We start from the raw sequence: 13,505 nt of genomic DNA, 5'->3' as shown, positions 1-13,505 counted from the left end.
AAATCTTCCAAAAAGGTTTTGGTTCCTTTGAAACGGTTAACAAGTAATTTATTAAGCTGACGTGTTCTGCACAAAAGGCGTTATTCAAACTAAAACAAGTGGAGCTTTCTGTGACCCCCATCATGCTTCCTCCACCCTCCCTTTCTCCAAAATCCAAACAGTTTATTAACACCCCGACAAGCGCTTTGGTTCGGCTCTCCTTTTCTGGAATAACAAGCCAAAACAAATCTAAGCAGACATGGCCCTTCTTCAGAGTCATGCCGGAGGGTGGTTGCTGCGGTAACCGGCTCCAAGATGGATGCTCCATTGTGAAATGTAGGCCATGAGGGAAGGAGCTTGGCATAAACCAAGAAAGAATGCATGAATGGATGTCAGCATTCACTGACATGCACAAACTCAAGGGACCTGACACGGGAAAAAGAACATGCAAGCTTACTCTATTCTCTCCATGGACAATGGGGGAGCGAATGCAGGGGGGGGGCAGGGAATGTTTTGTATGCTGCATGATTTAGGATGTTGCTGGGTAACCGTGTTTCTTTTCATACCCTTCCTCACTGGCAAATAAAAGAAATTGTGACAAAAAAAAATAATAACTAAAAACATCCCATTAAAAATATGGAAAATTATGTTTTACTAAACAATTGACAATATATTAAAATGTATCATATTACATGCTGTGGTAATAAAGACAGAAACGGGCGATTCCTTTGTTTCTATTTTTCTTTTGCTGAGACGCGCCATACTAGCCCCCAGACAGCGGACCTCAGTGTTTGACCGTGGTTCCGAAGACACTTGGACCTCCGATGAAGAACTATTGTTGGTGGCACTCAGAACGGTCTATCTGGACCAAGTCTTACGCTGTATGTGCCCTTTGTTAATGGAACTGTTTTGAGCTTAATAAACGATCCTACTTTCTAAGCATTAGATATCTCAAGCTCTCTACCGGACAGGTCCTACAGTTCTATATGTTGGTCGAACGTCACTCAAGAGAAACAAGTCTGACCCGGATCTAAGATCAGCTCGAAAAAAACCTGAAAAAAAAAACTTGCGCTGTGATAGATCTAATTTGAGATGCAGAATGAAACCGCTTTACTAAATGTAACTTCTCTGAAATGTTATCATTGTGTTATTTTCTTAACTCCAGATACCAGTAAATGAAGAAATGAAACCAGCTTCTTCATTTTTTATTTTTTTTCTGGCCGCAGCAACATCTCATTTCCCAATAACATTTGACTCATCGGCAGATGGTATTTTGGTGATTTATTTGAAATTTTAATTTCTGCTTTGCTCAGGTTGCCGCAGGCGGTAACGTGCTGACTGCTGACATAGTCTTACTGATTTCCGCTCCGAACATGCAAGATGTGGGCATTTTAAGAGGAAGTAAGCGGTTAAGCCAAAAGATGTCGATATGTCGCCATTTACAGCTTTAAAGGAATAGTTCAGCCTCATAAATTAATGTTTTTTTATTTATTTTCTTAAATCAAGCTGCATGTGAAGGTCAACTTGTTCTTAAACACAGCAGTCCCTTTATAGATGCAGGTTAACACCATTTTGGTCCTGGTAATTACCGTATTCAGTATCGTAGACGTTATACATAACGTCGAGACCCGAAACCAAAAAGTAACCGACAAAAAAAATGTGATTTCACGGCATATTATGTGTTTGTATTCTTTATTAACCGTTTTAGGTTTCTTTGCCTATACCTTTAATTACATTTGTATCAGAAATGCTATAAATTGTTATAAATGTATTCACAGCACCAGGGCGTGTTACGAAGAAACGATGGTAAGAAAGTTATTGCGGATTAATAATTTTAATGGAGCCAATCTGTCGCTAATAAGCCAACATTTTACACCCCCCCCAGCTTTCCCTTATGCTCTTTGTAACACATTGTATGGTTGTTGCAGGAAACAGGAAGTAGCAGGTTGTGTAGATGAATGCCCAAAGTGTCAAACGTATTATAAAGGAAATTGGCTGTTTCACACCTTTTGCTACAGATCTCAGCTTCCTTGAAATTACCCCTCAATTTTACAAGCGCAGCGTCTTCTACTTCTGACGTGCTTTCATCTTTTTTTGTAAACTGTCAAATTTTTGTTAATTTTCACGATTCCGCTCTATGGAATCTGCCGGCACTCTCAATATAATGTATCGTAAACATGCTCCCCAGTATGTTAATGTATCGACCGAGAATAATGTATTAACATAAAATAAATTTATATATACACATATATATATATTTATTGCATTTTAGGTTATTTATGACCCACTTGAAAGTAAAATAGACAAAAGACAATTTCAGCAAAAAGAAAATGCTTTATTTTTTTAAGCCATAATAGACCACAGAATCACCCTGACACCAGGTATAATTCCCTGAGCACAATTGTTAATTATCCATTTAGACATAAAAATCCATCAAATTATATATATATATATATATATATATATCAATAAAACCCCAGATACTGGGGCAATAAAATACAAACTCTTTTAAAAACGTATAACAATTCTTAATTCATCGGCAGTACGTTTTCTGATCCACAGAAAATAAAATCATATGCATAAAGAAAATTTGTTCTTATATTACGCACAGTAATAAATACTGTTTCTTTAAACTATTTACAGACATGCCCATTATGGGCAAATTATTCTATAACCCTGATTAAGTGTCACCTTGAAGTTGCCAACTTCTGTAAGAAAATGTGGGTTATGCTATTTTGGTCAGTCGAACAAGTGCTGAAAATAATAATAAGAATTACAATTTTTAATTAAAAATTAGAAAAAAAAATTAACTATATTCCTGTATTATTTCCAGAGTGGAAAGGTGAACCAACAGGTATAGTATTTTTTAACAAAAAACCCACATTTTCTACAGATTTATTTTTTTTTTTTTCCACTGAAAGAGGTGATTTTTTTTTATATTTTTTAAGCATCAAAGGCTTCTGTTTCGGTATAATTTAGCGAATCTGAATTTCAAAGTCACCCCCCCCCCCAATTGACACATTCTCTGCCAGAGAGAATCGGAGGCTTGTTAGCAAGAGAATTATAGTCTCTGAACCATTGTCGTCACCTCTTTCAGGGCAGGCAACAAAAAGGTGCTGTTAAAGAGCCCAGCTCGGAATTAAATCGCATACACACAGTAGCTTTGTATATCAAAGTGCGGCAAATACTTTAAAAAGCTTACTATCAGTGGGGGGCCAGAAAAGGCATTACCCCCCCCAAAAGGATGGAATAATGCCACCCCAGAGAAATACAGTTTCCCTGTTTTCTGGTAGATTACATATATTAAGTTTGTTTCATTTTTTTTTTTATACCAAGCAAACAGTGGTTATATTGAACCGTATCCCCCTATGCAAGCGGTAAATTAACGGTTAACAATATTTTTTAAAAAAAAACGGGAGAGAGCGATGAAGCCTTCATCTGGATGCCAATCCGGAGTCTAGAGAGCCTTGGCAGTAAAGACGGAGAATACATTTTTAAGACCAAAGTCTTGTCTTCCATAGGCAGGAAAAATAGATATTTTGTAAATTTTTTGCAACGGATGTTCTCTCCCGTTATTTGTTTTTTATATTTCTAATAGTATCAGGGTTTTTTTTGTGCATAATTGAAATCAGGATGCAAAAAATATCCCTGATTTCAATTATTAATCCCCTCGTTGGGTTAAAACCCTCTTCTTGCCCTTGTTGGGGAGGGGGGTGCATTTTCATTTAACCCTTTAAGTGCTATAGAAATAGTGGGCACCCAAAGGGTTAAAATCAGCACAGATAAATGTAGCTATGGGTAGCACACAACAAAGATAGGCAGTAATTTTAGCACGCAGGTCCTCAGCTTACATTCTATGAGAATTGCAGACACTGCTAAGCATATATGTATGTATATACAAAAATATATACACACACATATACATACAAACATACATAGATATAAAAAGAGCATTTAAGCTATCGATGAGCAATGTGGCCCTAAAGGGACCGTAAGAGCTTCAATATTCAGTCTCTCTTCCAGGAAGTCCCATCTCCATCTGCCACGGGAGGAGAAGCCACTGCTCTGTAGAAGCACAATCCCACCTTCTACGCAGGCAGAGCGAAAGAGCAAAAAAATTAAAAAAAATCGGCCGCACAGCAGCCTATGGACCAAAAACGCTGTGTGTTACGCACAGCATTAAAAATAAAAAAAAATAACAAAATCACGTGACGATCACAGCAAGAACGACGTACAGGTCCCACAAGCCCTTTGGATACCAGGGAAACTTGGGACGAGGTTTTCAGAAGATGTGAAGTCTTCTAATAAGTTTTAGTCTGCGGGCACCAGGGAGTATCTGGATATAGCAGGCAGTGAATAGATCGGAACCTAGAACAGATCAACAAAATAACGCCAGTTAGTTTTGGTCTGGGTGCACAGTAAGATACAAGAGTTTCTTGCCATATTCAGCACATTTAGGGCCAAAAGGGCACATAGATTCACTCCACCAGCATGCATTCAGATCCATAGCGTAATTCCAGATGATCTAGAACCCTGCTTATTGACTGACCAAGAACATTACATTCTTTGTCGTTTTCTAAATACTCAAGCATAATATATTTATATAAATTTAGTTTAAATTATTTATTTTTAAATTAAATAATAATAATAAAAAGGAATGGGTGTCTTACCGTGAAGGATCTTCTTCAACAGAAAATGCTCCCTTCATCAGAATGGCGTTTGTCTTGTTTTCAAACATTCCATAACTTAATGTGACCTGAAAGATCAAAAATATGCGTTGGGTTAATTTTTCTGGGTTTTGCTGTGGTTTTCTCACCCATCAACTTATCATTAGCCACTGGTGTTCCAAACTAACACTTTATTCATGAGAAAATTAATATTTGTGCTTAACTCTTTTATTATTTTAGTACTTTTTTAAAAAGTGTATCTGATTCTTGCTTTTTGTGGAGTTTTCTCTAGAGCCATCAATGCATTAGTAAAAAAAAAAAAGCAGTTCTGATATTTTGTTACAAAAGTACTGTTCTTACCTGATTGTGAATTTCACTTTGAGGAACTTGGTGCAAATTCTCCAAGTGGGAATGGAAGAGGTTACTGCGGATTAACTTCACCCCCAGGACAGACTCGATGATGTAACCAATCGTACAGTCATCAGGAAGACGTATCTTTTCGGCAGTGTTCATGAAATTTCCTCCACTGAAAAAAAAAAGAAAAGGAAAACTTCCATAAATAAACTGTTTCTGTAGCTAATATCCAATGTAAACATAAAAAAAATAAAATTTATAATTAAAAATCTGTTAGCCATTTGCTTACCTTGCCCAAGGACTCATTTTCAGTGCAAGCCCACGGCTAATGCAGAAGCCGGCACCTCCAGTGGCAAACCAGAAATTGACCGGACGCTGTAAAAATACAAAAAAAATAAAGTTTAAAAAGATGTTCCTGGTTTGCTTTTAGAGCACAGCTGAAGGCTTCACAAATTCCCTGGACCTCCAAGTCCCACAGCAGGTACCCCTTCCTTACCATTTGATTCTCGCTGATCCGCTCAGTTGCCTGAATGGGACGGTCTAAGCTGGGCTTCCCAATATAAATGTCATCGGTGTGGGAAAAGCGAGAAAGGAGTTTCACCAGAGTTTGGATGTTAACGTAGTTATCGTCATCGACATGGCAGAACCACCTAGAGTAAGAGAAAAAAAAAAGAACGTTAGATTGGAAGAAAAATAAGTGTCCGCCATGTTTTCCTTGTAAGATATTGGGTAGGGGTTAGCAAAGGTTAACCAGAGAAGGGAGCAAATGTCATAACTGCTTTATTATATCTAATTATGTAGACCCACGAATCTACAAAAGTTAGACTTAAGACACTTACTTCATGTTAGACTCTATGAACTTGTCATACTCCACGGCCATTTTGCAGGAGAGAGCCTGGCGGCTGTGAGCGGCAGAGCAGTTTGTGCTGATCACATTTCCTACGAGAAAAAAAAATAAGCAAAAAACATGAGTTTACGGCACGTGCATTGCTGGTGTTAAGAGCTAGGAAGAACCGATTACACACAAGTCAACTCAGATTTCCTCGGTAGCTAAACATCCATGATTTGGACTACAACCCTCATAATCCGCATGCTAGCTGCTGAGAATTACACGTTTCACGTTTGGGGACAATCAAGGCTTTTCTTAATTTAGAATAATTATATGGGAAGGAAGCACACAAAGGGTTAATTAGTGCTCCCCCCCCGCCCCAATTCCCTATGGTTTATATTCAAGATATAACTTTCCCGGATCAGGCCACCTGTTACTAGCCGAGCGCTCTCAATAGAGACGGCTTCAGGGGTCTGAATGGGATTCATTTACATGAGAAGAATGAAGGTCATGACCTAAGCTCAGTGGGGGGAAAAAAGTACACACACACAACGTGCATGAGTCCCAAATCCTCCCGCTGCTGGTGTCCCTGCCTCACTTTTCAGATTACTCCCCAGCAGCGTGGTTAAGGGGCTCATATAAAAAAAAAAGACGATAAGTAAAAATTGCACTAGATTTCAGGAAAGGGACAAGATACAGCCCCAAAACAAAACCCATCTATTATTAATTCCTTATTATTATTATTTGTACAAAAAATGTTAATGATTGTTTTTCAATTTTTAAAGCTAATGTAAATTTTCAAGTATCCATGAGTTGGCTACCAACAAGGTAATCCTGAAACACAAGATATCGAGTTCAGAAAAGCCATAATAAAGAATTTTCTTTAAACGCTGTGCTTACCTGTCTTATTTTGAAGCTCTTCATCCTCTCCATCCGTGAAGATAAAAGTCTGAAAGATACAATGAGGGTAGAAGGAACATTAGGTTTGTGTGGCTTAGAACATGCACCTGGGGCAGTATGGAAGAGAGCAGATGGTTAGAGGGGAAAAAAGGCATGTAATTTGCAGCTACCCAGTACAGCAGCAGCACAACCAGTTCCTTTTGTGTGGGATCTTAAAGGAATGACAGCTGCGTTGGTTAAAGAGCCTGGTATTAAAACCCTCTTCTTAGGGTGAATGAATGAGCGTGTTAAGGGAAGACGGGCAGGAGTGTGCACGGGAGGAGGGGTGGAATACCCCTCAATACATAGAGAAAATCTGCTGAATCGACTGTATTTTTAGGAGACCATCGCATCAGTTGGAACACCGTCTACATGTCCCAATGTAGCACTGATGGGGGTCCGTGTCATGTTAGACACGGACCCCCATCAGTGCTACATTGGGACATGTAGACATCTACCTGTGTAGACTCAAACCACCAAGGTGCTCCAGGGCCTCGAAATACCTGGAACAACCCTCCTTTCTAATTTTTTTTTACCTTTTCCACCTGCCTGGCAGCACTCCCTTGTTTACACAGCTAATGCTCAGCAGATGCCGGCTGTCTTTTGCGGTTAACAAAAAAAACACAAAAAGTAATTTTGATCAATTGTTGTCCTGCCAGATGTGGCCTGCTTTTTGGTTGTAAAGACTCAAAAAAAAAAAAGTGGGTTTGCTAAAGAAAACATACACACAAAGAATTGAAATAAGAGGTATCCTAACAAAGTGCATCGATGCAGCTAAAGCGAGGGGATTCAGTGGGAATTCTTTTTTGTAACCGACATGAATGATGGGGTGGAAGAAAGACGAACAGAGGAGTGGAGAATGTTCCTGGACAATAGCTTGAGTTTTCCTAGCTGACTTTACTCATTGACGTGCGGTTTAAGCCAAGACATGTCCACTCTTATTAGCATACAGCTGGCCTGGTTAAGCTTTTTGAATGGGGAGAGGAAGGGCCTGGTGGGGGTTGATTGATGTGTCTGTCTTTTCTTTTATATCAATTGATAACCAAAAGGAAGAAAACAAAAAAAGGGGAGCACGGAATAAAGGATTATTTACAGAAAGGGAATTTAACATAATAGCCGTACTTTTTTTTTTTTTTTTTTTTTTACAAGGAGGGTATTAAAAAGGATGCATTAACTCATCTGTAAACTGTTTACAAATGTCGGTTTACTCCATTCAACATTTGGTAGGAGCCGCAGAGATAAAACGTTGGCAGAAGAGCCGTTCTCGATGCAGTTAGAAGAGATGGAAATGTTCTTAGAACTCAAAGAGCTGAAGGCTGCTTTTGGGCAAACGCTTTTACGCTTCAAGATGAAAAAGCTGCCTACTCTTCTAAATGGAACTTTAAGCTCACCGGGAAGCTTTGTTACTGCTATTTATAGATTAAAGCAAACTGTTTATGACCCTTCCAGCTAGAAGGGTAGGAGACAATAAGATGACTTCTAAGCAGGGAAGAAGACTCCATCTTTCCCTTTTGGAAGTACAGGAAAGAAATAATGTGCACCCCCCTAAACTGGAAGGAAACTCCGGAGGTTTTGTATCTGGCCTGCTCGCACTTTGCTCTCTTGGAGGAAGGGACAGGCTGGAACAAAGGCCACCGAGTGTCACCTCTGGGGAGATATCTGTGATCTGCAGGCTTGCTGCCTCACACCCCTTCCTGCCAGACCCATGTCTTCAGGAGCCCGTCCAGGAAACCCAATTAAATCCAAACACAATTAACCTTTATCTGATCCCACTCCAAATAGTTTTCAAAGAAAGGGGACATCTCCTGGACTATCTACAGGGAGAACATTTTTATGGTAAATGAGGGTTCTTAATATAGATGCCTTCTTACTGCTCCCCAGAAGGCTCTAGGTTGACAATTAGATCTGGGTCCTGAACATTTAACGCATTAATTACCAAAAGGTACAGTAGAAGCTGATCGTAGGGCCTATAAAATCTTTCTACCGGCAGTAAAAAATCCGGTGACAGTCAGTCATCATATGTCATATGACATACAGGGTGTGTATCTGCGGTGGTTTAAGAAGTAACAATTTCAGTTGCAGAATACAAAGTATCTAGCTGACAATTCCAATCTGTTAAGGTCTTGGTTACTTTAGTGATCCACTCTTCTCCTTCCAGTAAGTCACTTCTGCTTATTACAGACGACTTTCGAAATCTGTTTTTTTTTTTTGGTAAAGTTAAGGTTTCAGTTACAACCAGATCAGCACAAAAAGTGCCCCTTTCTTTAGAGACTAAGCTGAAGGCAGAGGAAGCCTCATTGTTCTAGAAATCAGCGGTTTGAAGAAACACAGGATGTCTACTCCTCTTGTAACAATAGGGACCACCAGTGCTGTAGGTGTGGACAAAAGAGAGCCCCCCTCCCCATAAGGTCGCCTTCAGAGACGCTGGCACACAATGGATGGAGGTCCCAGTGTGCTACATTGTAAAGAAGAATAGCACAAGAATAGCTGTACCATAAAAAAGTTTAGTACTCCTTCCTGGGTTGTATACTAGAAATGAGTTAATTCTCCTGTAGATTGCCCCATTCATCATTGCCCAATAACCGATGAGGTGCACTTTAAAATATGATTAGGTGTAATCAGCAGGTGTGTGTCGGGCAAGTGATTTTTAAATTTGAATTTCCCGCTGGGTCACGGCAGACAGGTTTGACTGGATGATACCGGCTTTTTTAACTTGTTATAGTTCGAGCAAGTGGTGTGGGAGGAGTAAGGAAGATTTGTACCTGGAACACGCCGCGTACATTATCACCTGTCAAACAACCACGCACTCTCCTGTGTACGCAGAACACTACCTCGCCCCCCAAAAAAAACACATGACAGATCGCTTACAGTGATATAGAGCTCCCCACCTAAATTATCCTCATCTGATTCCTATATAATCAAAATGCAAGGCTGCTCAAAGCAGGATTCCGAGCGCACCTTGCCGCAGGGTCATCACATCTCTCCGCTAGATAGCCTCGTGCTATAGAACATACGCATAAATGTCAACATTATCGCTATGAGCGACCTTTGAAAAAGCATTAGCCATCGGAACGCCAGAGGGTTCAGACACCCATTGGGACAGATGCAAAGGTCTATCGGTAAGCTGTTTTCGGGCTAACCTGCAGGCTTAAGTAGGGAGGTAATAACCAGTTATGCCCGGATAGATCTGACTTCTCTGGACCACAAACACGCACCTGTGTTTAGACTATAAACACTAAGGACTCTGCTGATTCTGCTTTGTTGATATGTAAACAGAGAAGCACGTCAGGAGCATGTCTGCCTAGGACACGCCTTAGCCGTTACACCTAAGGACAACACTTGGCACACACGTTACTATCATGCCACGGGGGTCTGGATATGCCGATTCTGGGCAGATCCATCTCATGAAGAACCCATTTTTTTGGGTCTTCACATATTGAAGAATAAGAGACATAATGCAAGAATACTCTATAGACTGCAGTATAGTGACTTTCCCTTTCTATCCCTAAAATGACAAATACACGGTTTCCTGGCACACCCTTAGGGAGGCATCACGCTGCAGTCTTGGCATCAAAACTCAAACCGAATGAACGTTATAAACTATTCCGTGTTCCGAAAAATGCATTTGCTTTTAAATACAGATTCTGTGCCAAGTCCCTGTTCCCTAGCAAGAAAAAAGAATAAATAACGCAAATAAAGTCTCCAGCTGAGGTGCCCATTTGCTTTGTTTCATGTGTGGTCACAATGGCAATTGAAGACGACTTTGGACAACCTTATCACTGCTCGATAAGGCATAGAATACCTTAGCTTATAGGGGTGATCAAAGGGGTCATTGTATTCGTGGCTAACCTCGTTCCTCATTACTTTCGCATTTACAGATAAAATCAGACAAAAGTGAGATGGATAACACTAAATTAACCGGTTAGCTGCCAGAAGGTCGGAGCCTAAACAATACCCACCATATCTAGGCCTCTAAAAATAAACACCCAACTCTTATCAACTGATTCTTTTGAAGACAGAGAGTGTATGTACTTAAGGCTTTGCAACTATTTAATTAAAACGAAATAATGATTCCTAGAAGTCCTTCGGATCGATCCATTGCCAATTGATAGCCTTGCGAGGCTACCGTCTGGGCGTTATTAGGAATTACTGTAGAGGCTGCGATGTGAACCCTTTGGCGAGGTTAGAGGGTGGTGTAGACACGCGTGTGTCGGTGAGTTAGCGTGTCTGTTTTGGGTTAAACAATAAATGTTTTCTACCCAGGGGGTTATTGGATGTGAACAGACTGGAATTTCCACTTATACCCTCCGGTTTTGGCAAAAGCGAGTATTTTGAAAGAGTTGTTTACAAAACATACATGATTGCGACCATAAAAAGTTACTTTGAGCAACCACTTGTTTTAAGCGGATTTATTGGCTGGATCTCGTTTAACCAGGTTCTACTGTAGCTTTGCACAATAAAGATAAATACTGATATTTATTATTAGTAGAAACAGTAATTTGGGCGACGGTTAAACTCTTGACTCACAGCAGCCAAGATGCCTCCTCCAGCAACACAAGACCTCGTAGTCCTATTAGTTATCATGGGCTATGGGAAATGTTGGGGGGGGATGTTAATTAAGAAAGGGTATTAAGAAGCTTTCAGCTTTCCCAGGCACTGGCGCATCAAAACCTTACAAAGCTTAACTAAGCTGAAGCACCAGGATTATCAAGGCAGATGTCAGGTCTGGTGGAATGCACCTACTTTACGCGGTCAATACCAAAGCCTTGGATTCCTACTCAATTGTAAACCTGCTATGAAGAATTTTGCCTTTAAGTCCCCTTAGAAGGGTTGTCAGACTGTCAAGCAGTCCTAGAGAGCGTCCCCCCAACCCAACGCCTTGCCCCCCTTCTTATGGCTTCATTGGCCCGCATCTCTAAGCAACATGACCTGGACACCACTGCGGTAGCTTGGGCTGGAGAGTTCCCATGAAAAGAAGCCTCTTGCAAGAGGCGGCAAACCTATTCTCTAGGCTTGTAGAAAAGGATCATTGTTAGCAAGCACTGGAGGACAGCGTGAGAGCAGATACTTCGTCCCTGGGAACTCAAACCGCTTGGAAAACCGAAGACAACAAATAAAAGCCAAGAAGAAAGCGGTGGGATCTATTCTCATGGATGTCATTCTATAGGGGCCTGGAAATGTATCCGTTCTCCCCTTGTCGAGCGATTCATAACTTTTGTTTCCCCTTCTACTTTAGAATTCAGAAGAAAAGCAGAACTTCAATAGCAGATAATACAAGGCCAGGTACGAATAGAGATGGGCAGGGATTTGCCACCTTGGTATGGTGGGCAGCTTAACCCTCTAAGTACCAGAATGTCTCTCCACTAGGACTGGCTATGCTGTATAAGTGTTCACATAGGAGTTCTGTATAGGCAGAAGATAGAGGTGTCCTAAAATGTACAGTCACTAGTCAAACAAGGACATCTAAATAAAGAGAACTCTCTTGCCAGAAAATATACATTATCTCTGATGAAAATCCCCAGGGGGTGTCAAAGCCTCTGCATAAAATTCTTTCAAAAATACATTTCTTTTAAACTTACTAATTGCTAAAAAAATGCTCCGACTGCTTAATCTTCAATTAAAGAATTATAACAAAAAATGCTTTTTTTTAATTTAAAAATGCATCCACTTTAGTTTACTAACCGAGACAAGTTTTTAACAATTGGATGGCAAAAGGGGACAGGATGCAGACATGCAATTAAACACTGTCACACTCCTATACCATGTCACCACTGAGGTGACCCACCAAGCAGACCCCAGGCAGCTGAAAAGGAAGCCATATGACCATACAACCCCCATCACCTGTTCTCAAAAAGTCTCACTTAGAGGAACAATGAGTTAGGTATACCAATTAACCCTTGCAGAGCTGGGGGGGGGGATGCTGCCACAGCAGATGATAGTCACCGCTGGGTTCCTTGTAGATCTTCTGGGAAAAGGTCGGGGTAACTGGCATTTAAATGGTTAATAAAAATCCAATAATCATAAAAACACATATATATAAGATAAGAGCTGGAGCTTATGCCCTCTTCTGCACTAAAAGGGTTCAAGGGTTCATCCTAGCAGATCTTAATGACCCAAGACGCAAGGAATGATAGTTTAAATATTAATAGAGAGTTGTTGACTGACCTGCTCTTTATTTCTGGAGATCCATGTGTCCATCAGCAGATCCATCCTTGACCGGTGGAACTTCTTGGTGGTCTTCACAGCTATGAAGACGTCTTGAGCTGCGATCTCTTCCACCACTTTAGGTTTGGTCGCTTCTGCTGTAGAAGGGGTTGCCACCTGGTCGATGTCCCTTCTCACCCTGGTCAGCTTGTTGAAATAAGCAGAAAAGGACCTGGGGTCTTTGGCCACGTCCTGACTATTGGCTTCTTGCTCTGTAGTCTTGGGTTGAGATGACCCGGGAACCAAGGGGGTGGCAGGAACATCAGACTCTTCTCCAGCCTGGACCTCTACGGAACGATGAGTCTGCTGATCCACCACCAGCACCAGCAGGCAGGTCAACGTAGCGCCCACCAGGGACAACAGCAACTTTCTCCCGCAGTTCTTCAGCATCTTGGTATCTTTCTATACACTCTGCAATGTCTTGATCTATACAATCACTAAGCCTACTGGCAGCGCTCTGCAGAAATCCTCCTGATCACCATGCGCTTTCTCTCCGAGACCCTCTCTATCAGAGCGCTATTACAGCCTGGCTT

General features: G+C 40.8%; 1 protein-coding gene across 1 annotated transcript; it reads right to left on the bottom strand.

Annotated features, from left to right (window-relative positions):
* Positions 1–2,293: 2,293 nt before the first annotated feature.
* LFNG (LFNG O-fucosylpeptide 3-beta-N-acetylglucosaminyltransferase) lies at positions 2,294–13,497 on the bottom strand. The gene is made up of 8 exons (XM_053472175.1): positions 12,934–13,497; positions 6,730–6,778; positions 5,840–5,939; positions 5,497–5,650; positions 5,290–5,375; positions 5,007–5,172; positions 4,650–4,735; positions 2,294–4,347 (listed from the first exon to the last, which is right to left on the bottom strand). Exons 1-8 carry the CDS (start codon positions 13,360–13,362, stop codon positions 4,281–4,283), a joined length of 1,137 nt encoding a protein of 378 aa, XP_053328150.1. The 5' UTR covers positions 13,363–13,497; the 3' UTR covers positions 2,294–4,280.
* Positions 13,498–13,505: the final 8 nt, after the last annotated feature.

This window comes from Spea bombifrons, chromosome 7 (genome assembly GCF_027358695.1).
Source record: "Spea bombifrons isolate aSpeBom1 chromosome 7, aSpeBom1.2.pri, whole genome shotgun sequence".
Classification (NCBI taxonomy): domain Eukaryota; kingdom Metazoa; phylum Chordata; class Amphibia; order Anura; family Pelobatidae; genus Spea; species Spea bombifrons.
The sequence above is the reverse complement of the archived record's forward strand: the minus strand, read 5'-3'. Positions and strand labels throughout refer to the sequence as shown.

What these genes read in the sequence shown, in the direction of transcription:
- LFNG (XM_053472175.1), bottom strand. Translation starts at nt 13,362, where the DNA reads ATGCTGAAGAACTGCGGGAGAAAGTTGCTGTTGTCCCTGGTGGGCGCT. An exon ending in GGATCAGCGAGAATCAAATG is followed by an intron (nt 5,376 to 5,496) that starts GTAAGGAAGGGG and finishes GTATTTTTACAG; the next exon opens with CGTCCGGTCAATTTCTGGTT. An exon ending in AAAGTGAAATTCACAATCAG is followed by an intron (nt 4,736 to 5,006) that starts GTAAGAACAGTA and finishes TTGATCTTTCAG; the next exon opens with GTCACATTAAGTTATGGAAT.